Below are 17,817 nucleotides of genomic sequence, written 5' to 3' on the forward strand. Positions count from 1 at the left end.
AATCCAAAAAGAACGTTGATGTAAGTCTGTGGCCATACCTGCTTTCTGAAGGTGGCGATTACAGATGCTTCCTCTTACCACAATGTCATTCTGTTCTAGGTCCTGCACCATTACTGGGTTGAAGGGAACTGCCAAACCAAGTGTGATAAGTGCCACAAAACGGCAAAATGTTACCAGGCACTGACAGGATTGCATTTTAGTTTTGTTTTGAGTTGGGGTCTTGCTCTGTCACCCAGGCTGGAGAGACAGTGGCACAATCATAGGTCACCGCAGCCTCAACCTCCTGGTCTCAGGTGATCCTTCTGCCTCAGTCTCCTGAGAAACTAGGACTTGCCTGGCTCGGTGGCTCAGCCTGTAATCCCGTGCTTTGGTAGGCCGAGGTGAGTGGATTGCCTGAGCCTGAGGGTTCGAGACCCACCTGGGCAACTTGGCGAGACCTCATCTCTACAATAAATAAAAAATCAGCCGGGTGTGGTAGCACACGCCTGTAGTTCCAGCTACTTGGAAGGCTGAGGCAGAAGGATCGCCAAAGCCTAGCAGGTCGAGGCTGCGGTGGCCGAGAGTGGCCACTGCACTCCAGTCTGGGCGACAGAGTGAGACTCCAACTCAAAAAAAAAAAATCTCTTTCTAAATTAAGAAGAAAAGAATATGTTCACATAGGACAGTATACATATAAATTCATGATCTGTAAGCTTTGGAAAAGATACTGTTCTTTGTGGTCATATATTTTGGCCCCCCCATTGTGATATAATAAAATAAGCATTTAAAACACCATACCTTCAAATGCCCATTTAGTACAGATTGGGCTTTATTTCCAAGCATCACATAAGCGATTGCCTGGTCATTGGCATTGATATATAAGTCTTCATCCAAAATCTTGTCAAGTATCAGCTTTTTAAACAGTCTTTCGGCATTGTGTCGTGAATAAGCAGATCCCTTTCCAAATATACCCGATTGAATTTTTGCACTCTTACTCCCTGAAAGAAAGTACGAGAAGGAAGATGAGTGAATGCAGGAGTAACATCACCCTCCAACAGAAGAGGCTAAAAAGTCCCTCATGGACATGTCTGGACAGATGGAACAGATTACTTCTTCCACGGGAAAATGCATGGTAAAAATAGACATTCAATTTTGTAGGATGAGAATATGAGTAAAACTCTAACAATTCTATGGGCTGGGTTTGTAATCCCAGCACTTTGGGAGGCTGGACTGTTTTGAGCCTAGGAGTTCGAGACCAGCCTGGGCAACATAGTGAGACCTCATCTCTACAAAAATAAAAAGTTAGCTGGGTGTGGTGGCACACTTCTGTAATCCCAGCTACTCAGGAGGCTAAGGTAGAAGGATTCCCTGAGTTCAGGAGGTTGAGGCTGCAGTAAGCCGTGCTCGACAGAGTGAGACTCTGATTTAAAACAACAACAAAAAAGTCTATCATTGTATGTACTTTTCCCCATCTTTTTTTTTTTTTTTTTGAGTTGGAGTCTCACTCTGTCATCCAGACTGGAGTGTAGTGGCACACTCCCGGCCACCGCAGCCTCGACCTGCTTGGCTCTGGCGATCCTTCCGCCTCAGCCTTCCAAGTAACCGGAACTACAGGGCGGGTGCTACCACGCTCGGCTAGTTTTTGATTTTTATTATAGAGATGAGGTCTCACCAAGTTGCCTGGGTGAGTCTTGAATCCGTAGGCTCAGGCAATCCACTTGCCTCAACCTCCCAAAGTGCTGGGATTACAGGCTGAGCCACCGAGCCCAGCCCCCTCATCTTTTTACAACACACATTGTGAAATTACGTTTATCATTTTAAAATGTTGCACTTATAGCTTTATTAGCTGTAATATATATACTCATTGCTCTAATATATAAAATTATATTGGAGCAAATAAATCAAAGAAGGAAATAGCTTATATAAACTACAATAGTTTCATATCAGGGCCAGGCTCAGCCTGTAATCCCAGCACTTTGAGAGCCCAAGGCAAGTGGATTGCCTGAGCCAACAGGTTCAACTTGGCAAGACCTTATCTCTACAATAAGTCAAAAATTAGCCAGGTGTGGTAGTGGGCGCATGTAGTTCCAGCTACTTGGGAGGCTGAGGTGGAAGGATCGCTGGAGCCCTGCAGGTCGAAGCTGGGGTGGGCATGAGTGTGCCACTGCACTCTAGCCTGGGCCACAGAGTGAGACTCCAACTCAAAAAAAAAAAAAAGACCAAAACAGTTTCATATTACTGTACAATGTGGTAGGATAACTGTGTCCCCCCCAAAAATAAATAATAGAGACGATGTCTCGCTATGTTGCCTATGCAGGTCTCAAATTCCTGGGCTCAAGCAATCCTCCTGCCTCGGCCTCCCAAAGTGCTGGGATTACAGGCATGAACCACTGAGCCCGGTCACAAAAAAATTTTTGACCATCAGTTTTATAAATATTATCTCCAGTCCTGTATAATCCAAGTATTCAAGTCTATACTTTTTGGCACTCTTACTAATGAAGCGTATAGAAATTCTAAAACAAAAGCACAACACCCACAGGATGCTCAAGGAGAGGTCAAAGTAGGAATACCGTACACCTCCCTCTTTCTCCCACAGCTGAGAGCCACAGTGGGTTGGATCCCTTGTTTCATACCCAAGCTGCTATAATTACTAAAGTCTTCATTATAAACACAATGTTATTATAACAATCTACTTAAGGGGCCTTGTGACATTTATGATAATCAGAATTAATGGTTATCATGTAAAGCTTGAGCTCTATTTTAAAGAGTTCCAAAGAATTACATTATTGCAAATTTCAAATGGCTTCTGGCTATATATGCTGAATTATTCAAATTTTTCTTTAAGTAACGTGTATCTCTGAGAGGCCACACTGCAGAATGAGTATTACTGCTCTGCTGGGTGGGATGGACCCAACTGCTGAGGACAATTAAGAGAGCTGGTTGAAACACAAAGGATTTTGTTTCTTTCTTATTTATTTATTTATGTATTTATTTATGTATTTATTTATTTATTTTTGAGTTGGAGTCTCACTCTGTCGCCTAGGCTGCAGTGCAGTGGCAGGCTCATGGCCACCCCAGAGTCGAACTCCTGGACAGGCTGAGCCACCGAGCCCGGCTTTTTTCTTTTTTGACAACAGGGTCTCACTGTCGCCTAGGCTGCAGTGCAGTAGCATGATCACAGTTCACTGTAGCCCCGACCTCCTGGGCTCTGGCGATACTTCTGCCTCGGCCTCCCAAGTAGCTGGGACTACAAGCACATGCCACCACACCTGGCTAATTTCTTTTAATTTTGTAAAGACAAGATGTCTCTATGTTTCCCAGAGGTCTGGAACTCCTTCTGAACTCAAGTGATCCTTCCTCCTTCGGTTCCCAAAGTGCTGGGATTACAGGTATGAGCCATGGTATCTGGCCTTGATCTAGTAATCTTTCTAAGAATCTGTATAAGGTCAGGCTCGGTGGCTCAGCCTGTAATCCTGCACTTTGGGAGGCCGAGGTGAGTAGATTGTCTGAGCCTATGGGTTCAAGACCTGCCTGGACAACTTGGCGAGACCTCATCTCTACAATAAATCAAAAACTAGCTGGGCGTAATAGCGCACACCTGTAGTTCCAGCTGCTTGGAAGGCTGAGGCAGAAGGATCGCTGGAGCCCAGCAGGTCGAGGCTGCGGTGGCCAGGAGCGTGCCACTGCACTCCAGTCTGGGCAACAGAGTGAGACTTTAACTCAAAAAAAAAAAAAAGTAAAATAAATGATGTAGTCAAAGGTTTATTTAAAAGACTATTACTTATCACAGCTTTATTTAAAATAGAAAAATATGTTCTAAAAAGAAACTATTTAAATACATTTATTTCAGCATTATGATAAAATATAAATTATTTAAGACAGCTTTAGAATAATTAAAAATTACAAAAATGTTATAAATTATACATCTAATATAATAAATATATAATTGTGAGAAAATACATTAAAATATTAGCAGTCTTTTCTGGCGGTTTGCATTTTTCAGTTTTTTCTCCTACATACTTTAATGAAGAGTGATCACCTAGAAACTGAACAAATTATCTTCCTACTCCAATCTAGGATATTATTTCAGGCTGGAATGCATCAGCACGCTCATGGTCACCGCAGCCTCGACCCGCTGGGCTCAGGTGATCCTCCTGCCTTAGCCTTCCAAGTAGCTGGAACTATAGGCATGCGCTATCACGCCCGGCTAATTTTTGATTTATTGTAGAGATGAGGTCTCGCTAAGTTGCCCAGGTGGGTCTCGAACCCGCGTGCTCAGACAATCCATTCACCTCAGCCTCCCAAAGGTGCAGGATTACAGGCTGAGCCACCGAGCCCGGCTAATTTTTTGATTTTTGTAGAGATGAGGTCTCGCTAAGTTGCCCAGGCCGGTCTTGAACCCGTGGGTTCAGGCAATCCTTTCATCTCGGCCTCCCAAAATGCTAGGATTATAGGCGTGAGCCACTGCGCCCGGCCAGTAATGCCTTTTTAAACAGTTGTGTTCAGCTCTTCTGTTATTACCTGCACACAGAACTTGAAATCCATGTCCTTTTACTAGCCCGACATTTATCTACTGCCCCTTCCACCATGAAGGACAAGGCTTTCTCTCATTTATACCACCCCCTTCACTTTACCCTTCCCCAAATTTTGTCAGTTATCTGATACTACTGGTTCATCTGTGGCTTATGCTTGTAACTTTAGATAGAACTTCTGACCATTACCCTTCCCACTCTGTGAGAGGTGACAGTACCCAAGCCTCCCTGGGCGCTGCTTATTTATTTTTATGTATTGCACTTTTGCTTTTACATCAAGATTAACGTCTACATCTTTTCCTGCCCTGCAGCCACGTTTAAGCCGACATGCTGATTCCAACTGTTGTTCACACTATTGACAAGTTTCCTTTCTTGCTCCTTTCCTTCCTTTCCTTCGTAACTCCCGTGTAGCCAAAAGGAGAATGCTCACCGCCTCCAGGTAAAGTGGATTGTAACTTTTAAGTTTTATTTTTTTATTTTGTTTTCGAGTCAGAGTCTTACTCTGTCACCTAGGCTGCAGTGCAATGGCATGCTCACGGCCACCACAGCCTCGACCCACTGGGATCAGGTGACCCTTCCGCCTCAGTCTTCCAAGTAGCTGGAACCACGGGTATGTGCCACCACACCGAGCTAATTTTTTGGTTTATTGTAGACGAGGTCTTGACAAGTTGATCAGGCTGGTTTCGAACCCCTGGACTCAGTCAGTTCTCTCACCTACGCCTCCCAAAGTGCTGGGATTACCAGCTTGAACCACTGAGCCTGGCTCATACATCTTATTAATTCCTCCAAGTCATGCTACAACTTCCCTTCTTCCATATTTGGTCTCAGTTCTCCTGCATAATCTTTACCCTGGAGTTTCTCAGTGCCTCTCTACTTTTTTTTTTTTTTTTTCTCTGAGAAGTAATATTTGCATTCTTCACTGTTATCGATAAAAAATTCATTTTTGACGACTTCTAGATGTTAGCTGGGACCTATTCTCCCTGACTTTCAGTTACAGTTTGCACAGACCACATTCTGGCCCTGCTGCAGAACTGTGATTATAGAATTTCTCCTCACTGGACCCATGGCTCAGTCCCACTGTTTATTGCATCATGATGTGCACTCCCTTACATTGCCTTCTGGACTCCAGGACTGCTGATATTAATCTGATGATGTCAGTCTAGTTTGGTTCCTTTTATCTTTCCAAAGCTTTCAGGACTGTCTCTGAAGGGGTCCAGAATATGTCACTGTGGTATAAAAATTATTTTGAACAGAAGACATTTGAGTTCCTGAAATGTCTTATCTTCCAAAAAGCAGAGCATCCTGAAAGAACTCAACACAGTTGTCATAAATTCCCTCTCTGGGAAACCAGGGAAGGCTGACCCTTTTAGCAGAGATAAGTCTCCACACCACACTTAAACATTGTTATAAAAATGTTGTGTCTCCTATTCAGTCTCCTGAGAGCCCATTTATTGCCCCTAGAAGTAATTTGTTTTCCCATAAATGCTCTTTTCCCCATCCTTTCCCCTTTTAAGATGAGCACAGTGGGGCTCATGCTTGTAATCCTAGCATTTTGGGAGGATGAGATGGGACGATTGCTTGAGGTCAGGATTTCAAGACCAGCCTGGGCAACACAGCAAGACCCTGTCTGTACAAAAATACAAAATAGAAAATACATTAGGTTGAGTATGGTGGCTTATACCTGTAATCCCAGTACTTTGGGAGGCTGAGACAGGAGGATCACTTGAGCTCAGGCATTCAGGACCAGCCGAGGCAACATAATGAGACCTCATCTCTACAAAACAAATTTTAAAAATTAGCCAGGCATGGTGGCATGTGCCTGGAGTCCTAGCTACTTGAGAGGCTGAGGCAGAAGGATTGCCTGAGTCCAGGAGGTCGAAGCTGAGGTGAGTCATAATTGTGCCACTGCACAATCATGAGTAAGACCCTGACTCAAAAACAACAGGCTGGGTATGGTGGCTCACATTTGTAATCCCAGCACTTTGGGAGGCTGAGGTGAGGGGATTGCTTGAGAACAGGAGTTCAAGACCAGCCTGGGCAACATAGCAAGGCCTTGTCTCTACAAAAAAATAAAAAATTAGCCAGGCATGGTAGTACACGCCTATAGTCCCAGCTACTCGGGAGGCTGAGGTGGAAGGATTGCCAGAGCCCAGGAGGTAGAGGCTACAGTGAGCTGTGATCATGTCACTGCACTTCAGCCTGGGTGATAGAGTGAGACCCCAATTAAAAAACAAACAAACAACAAAAACCACAAATTTAAAAGAAAAAAAAGATGGTATATAAAAGCCTTTTCCTGGGTTATCCGTCTTTTGTCAGTTTAATTTGCAGGTCCCATCATGGGCCTAAGAGGGTAGAGGAAAAGTTGTTTCTCTCTGACATATCTTTACTCTTGGTGTTCTCAAATCTCATAGGCACATATCTTAAAATTTTTATACAGAACCTTATTTTGCATTCAGTGGGCATTTTAATCTGAATGCTTGTATCTCTTCTACTCTAGGAAATTTTCTTATATAATTGGTTTGATAATTCCCTTTATTTTCTATTTCCCAAATTTTTATTTGTCAGATTTTACATCTCCTAAAGATTGATCCTCTATATCTTTTCTCTCCTGTTTTCCATGTATCTGTTTGTTCAGGTCTTAGACAATTTTTTTGACCTTATCTTCCAACCACTAAATTTACTTTGTCAATTGATTAAAATTTTTGACTTTTTTCTATTCTTTATTTTCTATAATATTTAATTATTATTAAAATTTTTATTATTGGCCGGGATCGGTGGCTCAGCCTGTAATCCCAGCACTTTGGGAGGCCAAGGCGAGTGGATTGTCTGAGCCTGCGGGTTCGAGACCAGCCCGGAAAACTTGGTGAGACCTCATCTATACAATAAATAAATAATTAGCCCAGGCATGGTAGCATGCACCTGTGGTTCCAGCTACTTGAAAGGCTTAGGTGGAAGGATCACTGGAGCTCAGCAGGTTGATGCTGGGGTGGCCGTGAATGTGCCACTGCACTCCATAATAATAAAAAAGAAATCTTTATTATTATTATTTTTAAATATATGCATGTTTAAATTTTCTTTTTTTTTTTTTTGAGTCAGAGTCTTACTCTGTCGCCCAGGCTGGAGTGCAATGGCATACTCACAGCCACCGCAGCCTCGACCTGCTGGGCTCCAGTGATCCTTCTGCCTCAGCCTTCCAAGTAGCTATAACTACAGGCATGTGCCACCATACCTGGCTAATTTTTTGATTTATTGTAGAGATGAGGTCTTGCCAATTTGCCTGGGCTGGTCTCGAACCTGTGTTTGAGCCACCATCCCAGCCTGCATGTTTAAATTTAAATAGAGACAGAGTCTTGCCATGTTGCCCAGACTGTTCTTTTTTTTTTTTTTGAGTTGGAGTCTCACTGCATCACCCAGCCTGGAGTGCAGTGGTGCACTCCTGGCCACCGCAGCCTCGACCTGCTGGGATCCGGCGATCCTTCCACCTCAGCCTTCCAAGTAGCTGGAATTACAGGTGTGTGCTACCACACCCGGCTCATTTTTGATATATTGTAGAGATGAGGTCTCGCCAAGTTGCCCAGGCGGGTCTTGAACCCACGGGCTCAGGCAATCCACTCACCTAGGCCTCCCAAAGCACTGGGATTACAGGCTGAGCCACTGAGTCCGGCTATTCAGAAATTTTTAAGTTTTATAAGAAAATAGACAAAAGAGATTTTTATCTATGTACTTGTAATTAATTCTTTGGATGTTCAATTTCAATTGATGTAACTCAAACAATAAAAACAGATGACTTACCCAAGAAAATGTCAACCAGCATATTCAGAGTAAATCTTCCAGAAGGACCTACATGTTTTATATTTCTTGTTCCTTGTGATAAACTGTGTTCTTGAACAAACCTTACAATGTTTTTCACATCATCAGTCACATCTCTTGTTTTATAATCCTATAAATAAAGAGATTGATTACCTTCTGCCATAATTAAGGTAATGATATCTTGATTACTAGGATTTAATATTAACTGTGAAAGATTCACCACAACTCATTTCCAGAACAAAACCAAGACTAATAATGAAGAAAGTTTCAAACGTTCATTCTTGCCTAAATTGTTTTTTGTTTTTTTTTTTTTGAGCCAGTCTCACTCTGACGCCTAGGCTGGAGTGCAGTGGTACACTCATGGGCACCACAGCCTCAACCTGCTGAGCTCAGGTGATCCTTCTGCCTCAGTCTCCCAAGTAGCTGGATTCTTGCCTAAATTGTTTTTTTTTGTTTTTTTTTTTTTTTGAGCCAAAGTCTCACTCTGACGCCTAGGCTGGAGTGCAGTGGTACACTCATGGCCACTGCAGCCTCAACCTGCTGAGCTCGGGTGATCCTTCTGCCTCAGTCTCCCAAGTAGCTGGAACCACAGGCGTGTGCCACCACACCCAGCTAATTTTTTATTTTTATTTTTTATTGTAGAGATGAGGTCTTACCATGTTGCCCAGGCTGGTCTCAAACCCCTAGGCTCAGGCAATCCTCTCACCCCTGCCTCCCAAAGTGCTGAGATTACAGACATGAGCCACCACGCCATGCCATTCTTGTCTAAACTCTAATAAGTACTCTACTATATCTGATATTACTGTTTCACAGACAACATCTTATCTGTCAACTGCTTGATAGCACTCTGTGGGTAGAAATACACACAGACACACACACACACTACAGGTTGGGCATGGTGGCTCACACCTGTAATCCCAGCACTTTGGGAGGCTGAGGAAGGCAGACTGTTTAAGGAGAAGATCACCCTGGGCAACATGTGAAACCTTGTCTCTGCAGAAGAATTAAAAAAAATTAGCCAGGCACGGTGGCGCTCATAGTGGTGTGCACCTTTAGTCCCAGCTACTAGGGATACTGAGGTGGAAGGATCACCTGAGCCCAGGAGGTGAGGCTGCAGTGAGCCTCAATCACCATGATCAAACAACTGCACCCCAGCCTGGGTGACAGAGTGAGACCCAGACTAAAAGTAAACAAACAAAACACACACACACACACTTAAATCCTTCATACCGCCTAGAGCACTGCTCTGTCACTTGCTGGATGGCAACCAACCTTTGGGCTGAACGACCCCATCTGGGCGCACACATTCATGAGTTCTAAGTTCTTCTGCATCTTTGGTGCCATGGTCGGTTCCTTTTTATTAATCTCCCATCAGTTCCCTTTTCATTCCCCATTCCTAGATGATCTTCCGCCTTCTTCTATCCTTGTTCTCCATCCTCGCAGAGTACCCTTGCAGTTCTAGAAGGCTGCCTCCTGCTTCTGTGCCTCCACACAGCAGCTCTCTCTACCTTCTAATCCTTGCCATTTGCCGCATTCCAACAACCTGAAGATGAACAGGTTTCTGGTCTTATCCTAACAACTGGTAGTGGTTCTGAGGCCCCATCTTGAATCATCAAGAAAGAGTACCTGTCACTCCAGCTCATTCCTGCCTTAATTGTTGGTGACTTCAGTATATAGAGATGATTCTCCAGTACTTTGGCCTTTGGCTCCTTGATCTCCTCTGCTCCAATGACGTATGTCCTTCACATATATTAGCCACTCACACCCCCTACCTTACGCTTACTAATAATGGCAACCCTTTCGTTCTCAGAGCACCACATCCTCTCTTTCCAACTCATTCCATCTAGTATTCTGACTCACACAATCCACTGGAACTGCTTATCCACTGATCCTCAACCTCAGATGTCTTCCTAACTGCTGACATTCCACAATCATTATCATCATTACATCTCATATGCCCTCAACTCCCTTGCCCTTAGGTCACGTCACATTACTTGACAAAACATACTAGATCCGACTCTCCATTTCCTCCGTCCCTGTACCTGCGTGGCTGAACTTGGCTGAAGAAACACATACAACCATGCTGTCTTCACTTTCACTTCTAATACCTGGCACTGTTAGTGGTCCTCTAGTGAACTGTGAATGCTGCAGGTAATCATTATATATCCCTAGTCTATCATTCCTCCAATATCTTATAAGAGACAAAAGTCAGCAAATTATGGCCCATGAGCTGCACACATACATGTATTTGCAAATAAAGTTTTATTGGAACACAGCTACGGAACATGATTGGAAAATTGGTATATTTACTATTTATGCCTGCATTTGGGCTACAATGGCAAAATTGAGTAGTTGTGATTGAGTCTATCAGGAGCAAAGTCTAAAATATCTGCTATCAGCCCGGGCTTGGTGGCTCAGTCTGTAATCTCAGCACTTTGGGAGGCCAAGGTGAGTGGATTGCCTGAGCCCGTGGGTTCGAGACCTGCCTGGGCAAGTTGGCAAGGCCTCATCTCTACAATAAATCAAAAAAAAAATTACCCGGGTGTGGTAGTGCGCGCCTGTAGTTCCAGCTACTTGGAAGGTTGAGGCGGAAGGATTGCTGGAGCACAGCAGGTCAAGGCTGCAGTGGCCGGGAGCGGCCACTGCACTCCAGTCTGGGCGACAGAGTGAGACTCCAGCTCAAAAAAAAAAAATCTGCTATTTAGCCCTGCAAGATCAAGTTTACTGACCCTGTCCTAGATGACTATTTCACACTTTCTCCTTTCTCTTCAATCCCCTCCCTTATCCTGTCAGCTAATGGCCCTGCTTCCTACTTAACTGGGAAAATGAAGTGATCAGAAGAGAGCTTTCACAAGCTCGCATCACTGCATCTGCTCATGTGCCAGGATCTGCACCCTACTCTCTTACCTTCCCTCGTGTTACTATAGATGAACTCTCTTTTTTTTTTTTTTGAGTTGGAGTCTCACTCTGTCGCCCAGACTGGAGTGCAGTGACACGCTCCCGGCCACCACAGCCTTGACCTGCTGGGCTCCGGCGATCCTTCCGCCTTAGCCTTCCGAGTAGCCGGAACTACAGGCGCACGCTACCACACTCGGCTGATTTTTTGATTTATTGTAGAGATGAGGTCTCGCCAAGTTGCCCAGGTGGGTCTCGAACCCGCAGGCTCAGGCAATCCACTCACCTCAGCCTCCCAAAGCGTGGGATTACAGGCTGAGCCACCGAGCCCGGCTCTCTCGTGTTACTATAGATGAACTCTCCCGGCTCCAATATAAAGCCAATCTCTCGACTTTTACCCTGGATCCTAAGCCCATCCTTTGCCCATTTGAGGACATTGTTTCAGTGATTCTCCCCCTCTCTCCTATATACCAACTTTTCATCCTCTTTAGGTATATTCCTGTCAGCATACAAATGTTATTTCTCCTGTCTTCTCTTGACTCCACCTCCCCCTGCCAGCTACTGTTCTGTTTCTTTGTTCATTTTTGCTGCAAAACTAAATTGTCGATATTCACTGTCTCCATTTTTGCCCCACTCTACTGAGAATGGTCATGCCAAGGTTGCCGTGCTTTACCCAGTGCTAAATCCAACAGTGACTTCTCAGTCCTTGCCACACCTGACTTGGCAGCAGCATCTGCTATGTTTAGCACTCCTCCTCGAAACCCCGCCTGTACTTAGTTGCCTTGGTTTTTCTCCTCTTTCTTGGTCTCCTTTTCTAGTTCTTCCTCATCTCCTCAGGTTCTTGTGCCAGGGCTATGTTTCTGGTTTTATTCTCTCCCGTCTAAACTCACACCCCTAAAGACTTCATCTAATCTCATGGTTTTAAATATCATCTATGTGCCAGTCACTCCCAAACTTATATGTGCCACCAGTTGTTTTTTTCCTCTCAAAATTCTTGAATCTGACAGACCTGTGCAATTCAATATGCCCCAAAGTGAACTCCCAACCTCCCTGGCCAAACAGTCTTCCCAATCTCATCTAATGATAACTCCATTCTTCTAGCTACTCAGGCCTCTAGCTCTCAAGTGGCTACTTTGGCTCTCTATTATCTTCTCATCACTAGCCCTTAACCCTAACTCAGTCACACGGACTTCCTTGCTGTCCCCCACATGCATCACACATACCCAACTCAGGGCCTTTGCTCTTGCCAATGCTCTGCTCAGCTCACCCCCCTTTTCAAGTTTCTGCTCCAATCTCATCTCCTCAATTAGACTTCCAGGGACCACTATATTGAATGTTGTACCCTGCACTCCACCCATTATTCCTGTCTCTTTACTCTGCTCTACTTTTCACCAGTTTTTTGGGTTGTTTTTCAGCCGGAGTCTCACTCTGTTGCCCAGGCTGGAGTGCAGTGAAATGATCATGGCTCACCACAGCCTCAAATTCCTGGACTCAGTGATCCTCCTGTTTCAGTCTCTCACCACAGTTCTTATTCCTTAACAGATACTTATTGTGTACACTATATTGTCCCTAATCAGCCACCCTCTGTTAGAGGGAAGCTACACAAGGGCAGGGATTTTTACTTCTGTTCAGTGATGTATTCCACATTCCTAGAACAGTACCTGTTTCAGAGGTCAATAAATATCTGTTGAATGAGTGAACTGATTAGCAATGTTTACGGGGTGGGGTGGGGTGAGAGCAGATGGCCACGAATCTGCAGATTCCACACCGGGGGAGACCACCCTCTGCTCTGCAACTGCTGCATGTCTTTGTAAGTATACTTACTAGGTAGTATTAAGTTTTGTGTATGTTAGAGTTTCACTCTGTTGCCTAGACTTGAGTACAGTGGCACGCTCATGGCTACCGCAGCCTAGATTTGCTGGACTCAGGCAATCCTTCTGCCTCACTCTTCTAAATAGCTAGAACTACAGGCACGTGCTACCACACCCGGCTAATTTTTTTTACTTATTGTAGAGATGAAGTCTCACCAAGTTGCCCAGGCTGGTCTTGAACCCTGAGTTCTGGCAATCTGCTCGCCTCTGCTTCCCAAAGTGCTGGGATTACAGGCGTGACTATTGTGTCTGGTAAGTAGTATTAAACTTATACAAACACGTATACATGCCTGCCTCCCCTCCAGTCTGAGAATTCATCCACATCACATTCATTTGTGAATCTCCAGCACCTTGTACAGGCATTTTAAATAACAGACCAAATGTAAAAATGCTCAGTAAACAGTAAATTATAGTAGACATTAAATTGTACAATTACCATGATAGGTAAAATACCTAATGGTTAAATTTAATAACCTTTCAAAGATATTTTAGGATAGATGATAGTGAATTCACCCAGAAGCCAATACAATTATTCTTTATAGTTGAAAAAAAAAATAAAGTAACTTAATTCATTCATTTGAATTCAAAATTGACACACAGTATAATTGTTATTATTACTCTATTGAGAATGAGATATTTAAATATAGGTTATAGTTGAACTTAAAATATTCTACCTGCCCATGTTGGATCTTTTTTGGTTGTTTACAAATGAATGATTGTTCTAAAATATCCTACCAGTGCACATATATACCCTCAACATTTTGGACTTGTGGATGTCTAGTATTTTTTTTTTTTTTTTTTGAGTTGGAGTCTCACTCTGTCGCCCAGACTGGAGTGCAGTGGCCGCTCTCGGCCACTGCAGCCTCGACCTACTGGGCTCCGGCAATTCTAGTATATATTTTTAAAGGATCCTAATTCATTATTTGTGTGTGTGTGTGTATGTATGTTTTTTTGAGTCAGAGTCTTATTCTGCTGTCCAAGCTGAAGTGCAATGGCATAATCACAGCCACCACCGCCTTGACCTGATGGCTGGAACAACAAGTGTGTGCCACCAGGCCTGGTTAAGTTTTTGATTTATTGTAGAGATGAGGTCTCCCCAGTTACCAAGGCTGGTCTTGAACTCCTAGGCTCAGGCAAAGCTCTTGCCTCTTCCTCCCAAAGTATTGGGATTATAGGCACGAGCCACCATGCCCGGCCAAGAATTTTAATTATAAAGAAAAGATATTCCACAAAAAGACTTTTTAAATGTTTCTACTCCAAATTACTATAGAGAGGAATCCCTCTTTTCCTTGTTTACTACCTTGGGAACCATCTATTGTAATCTAACTTGTACCTACTTTTCTAAATTAAGAAAACTCCAGTCCTTTCAAGTTTGTGGGAGGGGGGATAAAAGAAGAAAAAAACATCTCAGCAACTTCCTTAATCATAAATAATTTTAAAATTTACCTTTGTTTTACAGCAATTATCACAAGAAGCATCTGGGTGTTTCTTACAAAAATCAGGATTAAATCCATGTTCACCAAAGTAAGCCAAAAGCTGTATTCTTCTGCATTCTGTTATATTTTCACAGTAATGTACCATGCTATACAAATTATTTAAGTGAGTTTCTCTCGTATGATGGTTTCCATCTTTTTCCACTATAAGAAATAAAGAGTATAACATAATGGAATAGAAACATAAAGAATAACATAGAAATATTTAGAAGATTCTTATAAATTGGAATAAGCAAATTACTAGTAACAGCATTATGTCAATATAACATTATTCTATGTTATAATTAACAGGGTATTTAAATTCATCTCTCAAGATCTTAGCTTAATAGAAATAAATGCTAGATTTTTTTCAAAATAAAATTTTTTTTCAAATCTTCATTGTCTCCATTGATGAGGGCTTCACCTATTTTTACTGTATTTATCAGACAAGCATGTACTGGACTGGACATCCCAAGGAGGCAGAGCAAGGGACTATAGCAGCGGGCTGTGCCTTCTCTGAGCATGTAAGGTCAAAGCAGTTACGCCAATGGTTGCAAAACTGTGCCAACAAGTCCTGGGGTGCTGTCATGAAATCAGAGAGGCAAGATTTTTTTTAGAGTTGGAGTCTCACTCTGTTGCCCAGACTGGAGTGCAGTGGCAGGCTCGCGGCCATTGCAGCCTTGACCTGCTGGGCTCCAGCGACCCTTCCGCCTCAGCCTTCCAAGTAGCTGGAACTACAGGTGCGTGCTACTGCCCAGCTGATTTTTGATGTATTGTAGAGATGAGGTCTCGCCAAGTTGGTCAGGTGGGTCTCAAACCCGTGGTCTCAGGTAATTCAATTGCCTTGGCCTCCCAAAGTGCTGGGATTACAGGCTGAGCCACCAAGCCTGGCTAGGATATATATATATTTTTTGAGTTGGAGTCTCACTCTGTCGCCCAGACCGGAGTGCAGTGGCTGCTCCTGGCCACCGCAGCCTCGACCTGCTGGGCTCCAGCGATCCTTCTGCCTCAGCCTTCCACGTAGCCGGAATTACAGGCATGCGCTACCACGCCCGGTTGATTTTTTGATTTATTGTAGAGATGAGGTCTCGCTGTCCATGCGGGTCTTGAACCCGCGGGCTCAGACAATCCACTCGCCTCAGCCTCCCAAAGTCGCGGGATTACAGGCTGAGCCACCGAGCCCGGCTGGCTAGGATATTTTAAATTCAAGAGAAATGCAGCAACACCGACATCTGTTGAACATCACACAAACTATTAGTTTGAGGTAGTTCATGGTTTAACTTCAGATGTGCTACATTATGTAATATCCTCCTTTTATGAGGCTGGAGTTTTGAATGATGAAAAGAAGTATCTCAAGAAAATAAAACTGCAACAAGAAATGAGGTGGCAGTGTCCAAACTGATGCCAAGGATTGAGAACAGCAGGTGCATACTTTTTTTTTTTAGTAAGGAACTGTGGTTACTTAATAATAATGTAAAAACATTATTTTTTTCTAGTTCATGGGTATCGTTTTTTCCAAATAGTTGCTAAGTTATTAGAACTTAAATACTTACTAAATTGTTTGGATCTAACTTAATATAGACTTTGAAAACACAAATAGGCAAACCAAGTGTAAACGTTTCATTTTTTTCACTGAGAGTCACTTGGGTATAGAGCAAGGAACATGGACTCTGGAGTCAAATGAACTTGGGTTGCATCAGGGCTCTATCACTTACTAGTTCTGGAGCTCATTTTCCTTCTCTGTGAAATGAGGCAAGTAATAGTCTTACCTTTTAGGACTGTTGTGAAGTTAAGTGAGTTGGTGATATATGTAAAGCATTTAGGATAGCATTTAGGACAGCATACAGTAAGTGCTGGAGAAATATGACCTATAATAACTACTGTTACTGTACTACTATTACTGCTCCTGCTGCTGTTGCTGCTATTATCAGTGATCCTGGGAACAAGATAAAAAACCTTTCTGAAGCTTGCTTTTCTCATGGGATCAACTCTATCTCAAAAGTTAGTTGCTCTGAGCAAAAATGAGACGATATATACATGTTTGGTATGGTGCAAGGTAAGTGCCATTTCCCATGTTTGGTACCTCTACCAGAGTTAATTCAAAAGTGGTCTCAAAACAGATAAATTTATTTAGGAAATATATCTAACTATCACAACCCAGTAGAAAAATGAGCAAAAAGTGGAATAAAACTCTAAAATGTGTATTTGCTTTCACCCAGCAAGTCTTTCTAGAAATTTATTCTATATAATTGTATAAATGCCCAAAGATATTTGTACAAGGATGCCAATACTGATAACAGCGAAAAAAAACGAACAAGACCTACCAAGAGTTGACTGGATTAATAAACATGGGATAACCACGAAGTCAAGCTATGTGTATTAATTGAATTAATAATTACATCTTAGTGCTAAGAAAATTATCAGGTCACTATATATATAAAAAGGCATGCTGTTTTGTTTCAGTAAGAACTATATAGTGGAAAAAACAAAAAGTAAAAATGTAACATATAATCTCATTTACATTATATTTTTATTTTTTGAGTCGGAGTCTCACTCAACTGCCTAGACTAGAGTGCAGTGGCAAGCTCACGGCCACTGCAGTCTTGATTTGCAGGGCTCAGGCATCTTTCTGCCTCAGACTTCCAAGTAGCTGGAACTACAGGTATGCACCACCATGCCCAGCCAATTTTTTTTGAGTTTGAGTCTCACTCTATTCCCCAGGCTACAGTGCAGTGGCACACTCACAGCCACCCCAGCGTTGACCTGTTGGGCTCCGGCGATCCTTCTGCCTCAGCCTTCCAAGTAGCCGGAAGGCACACGATACCATGCCCGGCTAATTTTTTATTTATTGTAGAGATGAGGTCTTGCCAACTTGCCCGGGCTGGTCTTGAACCCGTGGGCTCAGGCAATCCACTTGCCTTGGCCTCTCAAAGTGCTGGGATTACAGGCTGAGTCACTGAGCCTGGCCTCTGATTGTGTTTTATACCTTAACCTGGATGGTGGCATGTAAGAGTTAATTACTCTCTCCTTTTTATCTTTCTACATGTTTGAAATATGTGTTATGTGCAACAGTACATGTGGAAATTGCCTCTGAAAGAATACAAAGTAAACTAAAAACTGGAGTTATTTCTTGGGGCAAAACTACAAGGTATGGTTTGTAAATTTCTGCCTTGTACTTGTCTGTATCACTTGAGTTACACAAGCACATAGCACTTTTATAATAAAAATGAACTAAAATAAAATTTCCAATCTATATTT

The 17,817-nt window shown here is 43.0% G+C and overlaps 1 protein-coding gene across 2 annotated transcripts in view; it reads right to left on the reverse strand.

The window, feature by feature from the left end:
* The window catches only part of BLM (Bloom syndrome RecQ like helicase), a 96,185-nt gene that overhangs the window by 10,778 nt on the left and 67,590 nt on the right, over window positions 1-17,817 (reverse strand). Inside the window, exons 16-18 of one of the 2 annotated variants that reach the window (XM_008059516.1) lie at window positions 14,534-14,724; window positions 8,304-8,451; window positions 778-977 (exon numbers count right to left, since the gene is read on the reverse strand). In XM_008059516.1, coding sequence (XP_008057707.1) covers window positions 778-977; window positions 8,304-8,451; window positions 14,534-14,724 — 539 coding nt within the window. The remainder of the gene's footprint in view (window positions 1-777; window positions 978-8,303; window positions 8,452-14,533; window positions 14,725-17,817) is intronic. The other variant, XM_008059517.2, reaches the window with a different exon arrangement.

The sequence above is a fragment of the Carlito syrichta genome, unplaced genomic scaffold (assembly GCF_000164805.1).
Source record: "Carlito syrichta isolate Samal-C Ts95f unplaced genomic scaffold, Tarsius_syrichta-2.0.1 Scaffold304234, whole genome shotgun sequence".
Taxonomy (NCBI): Eukaryota; Metazoa; Chordata; class Mammalia; order Primates; family Tarsiidae; genus Carlito; species Carlito syrichta.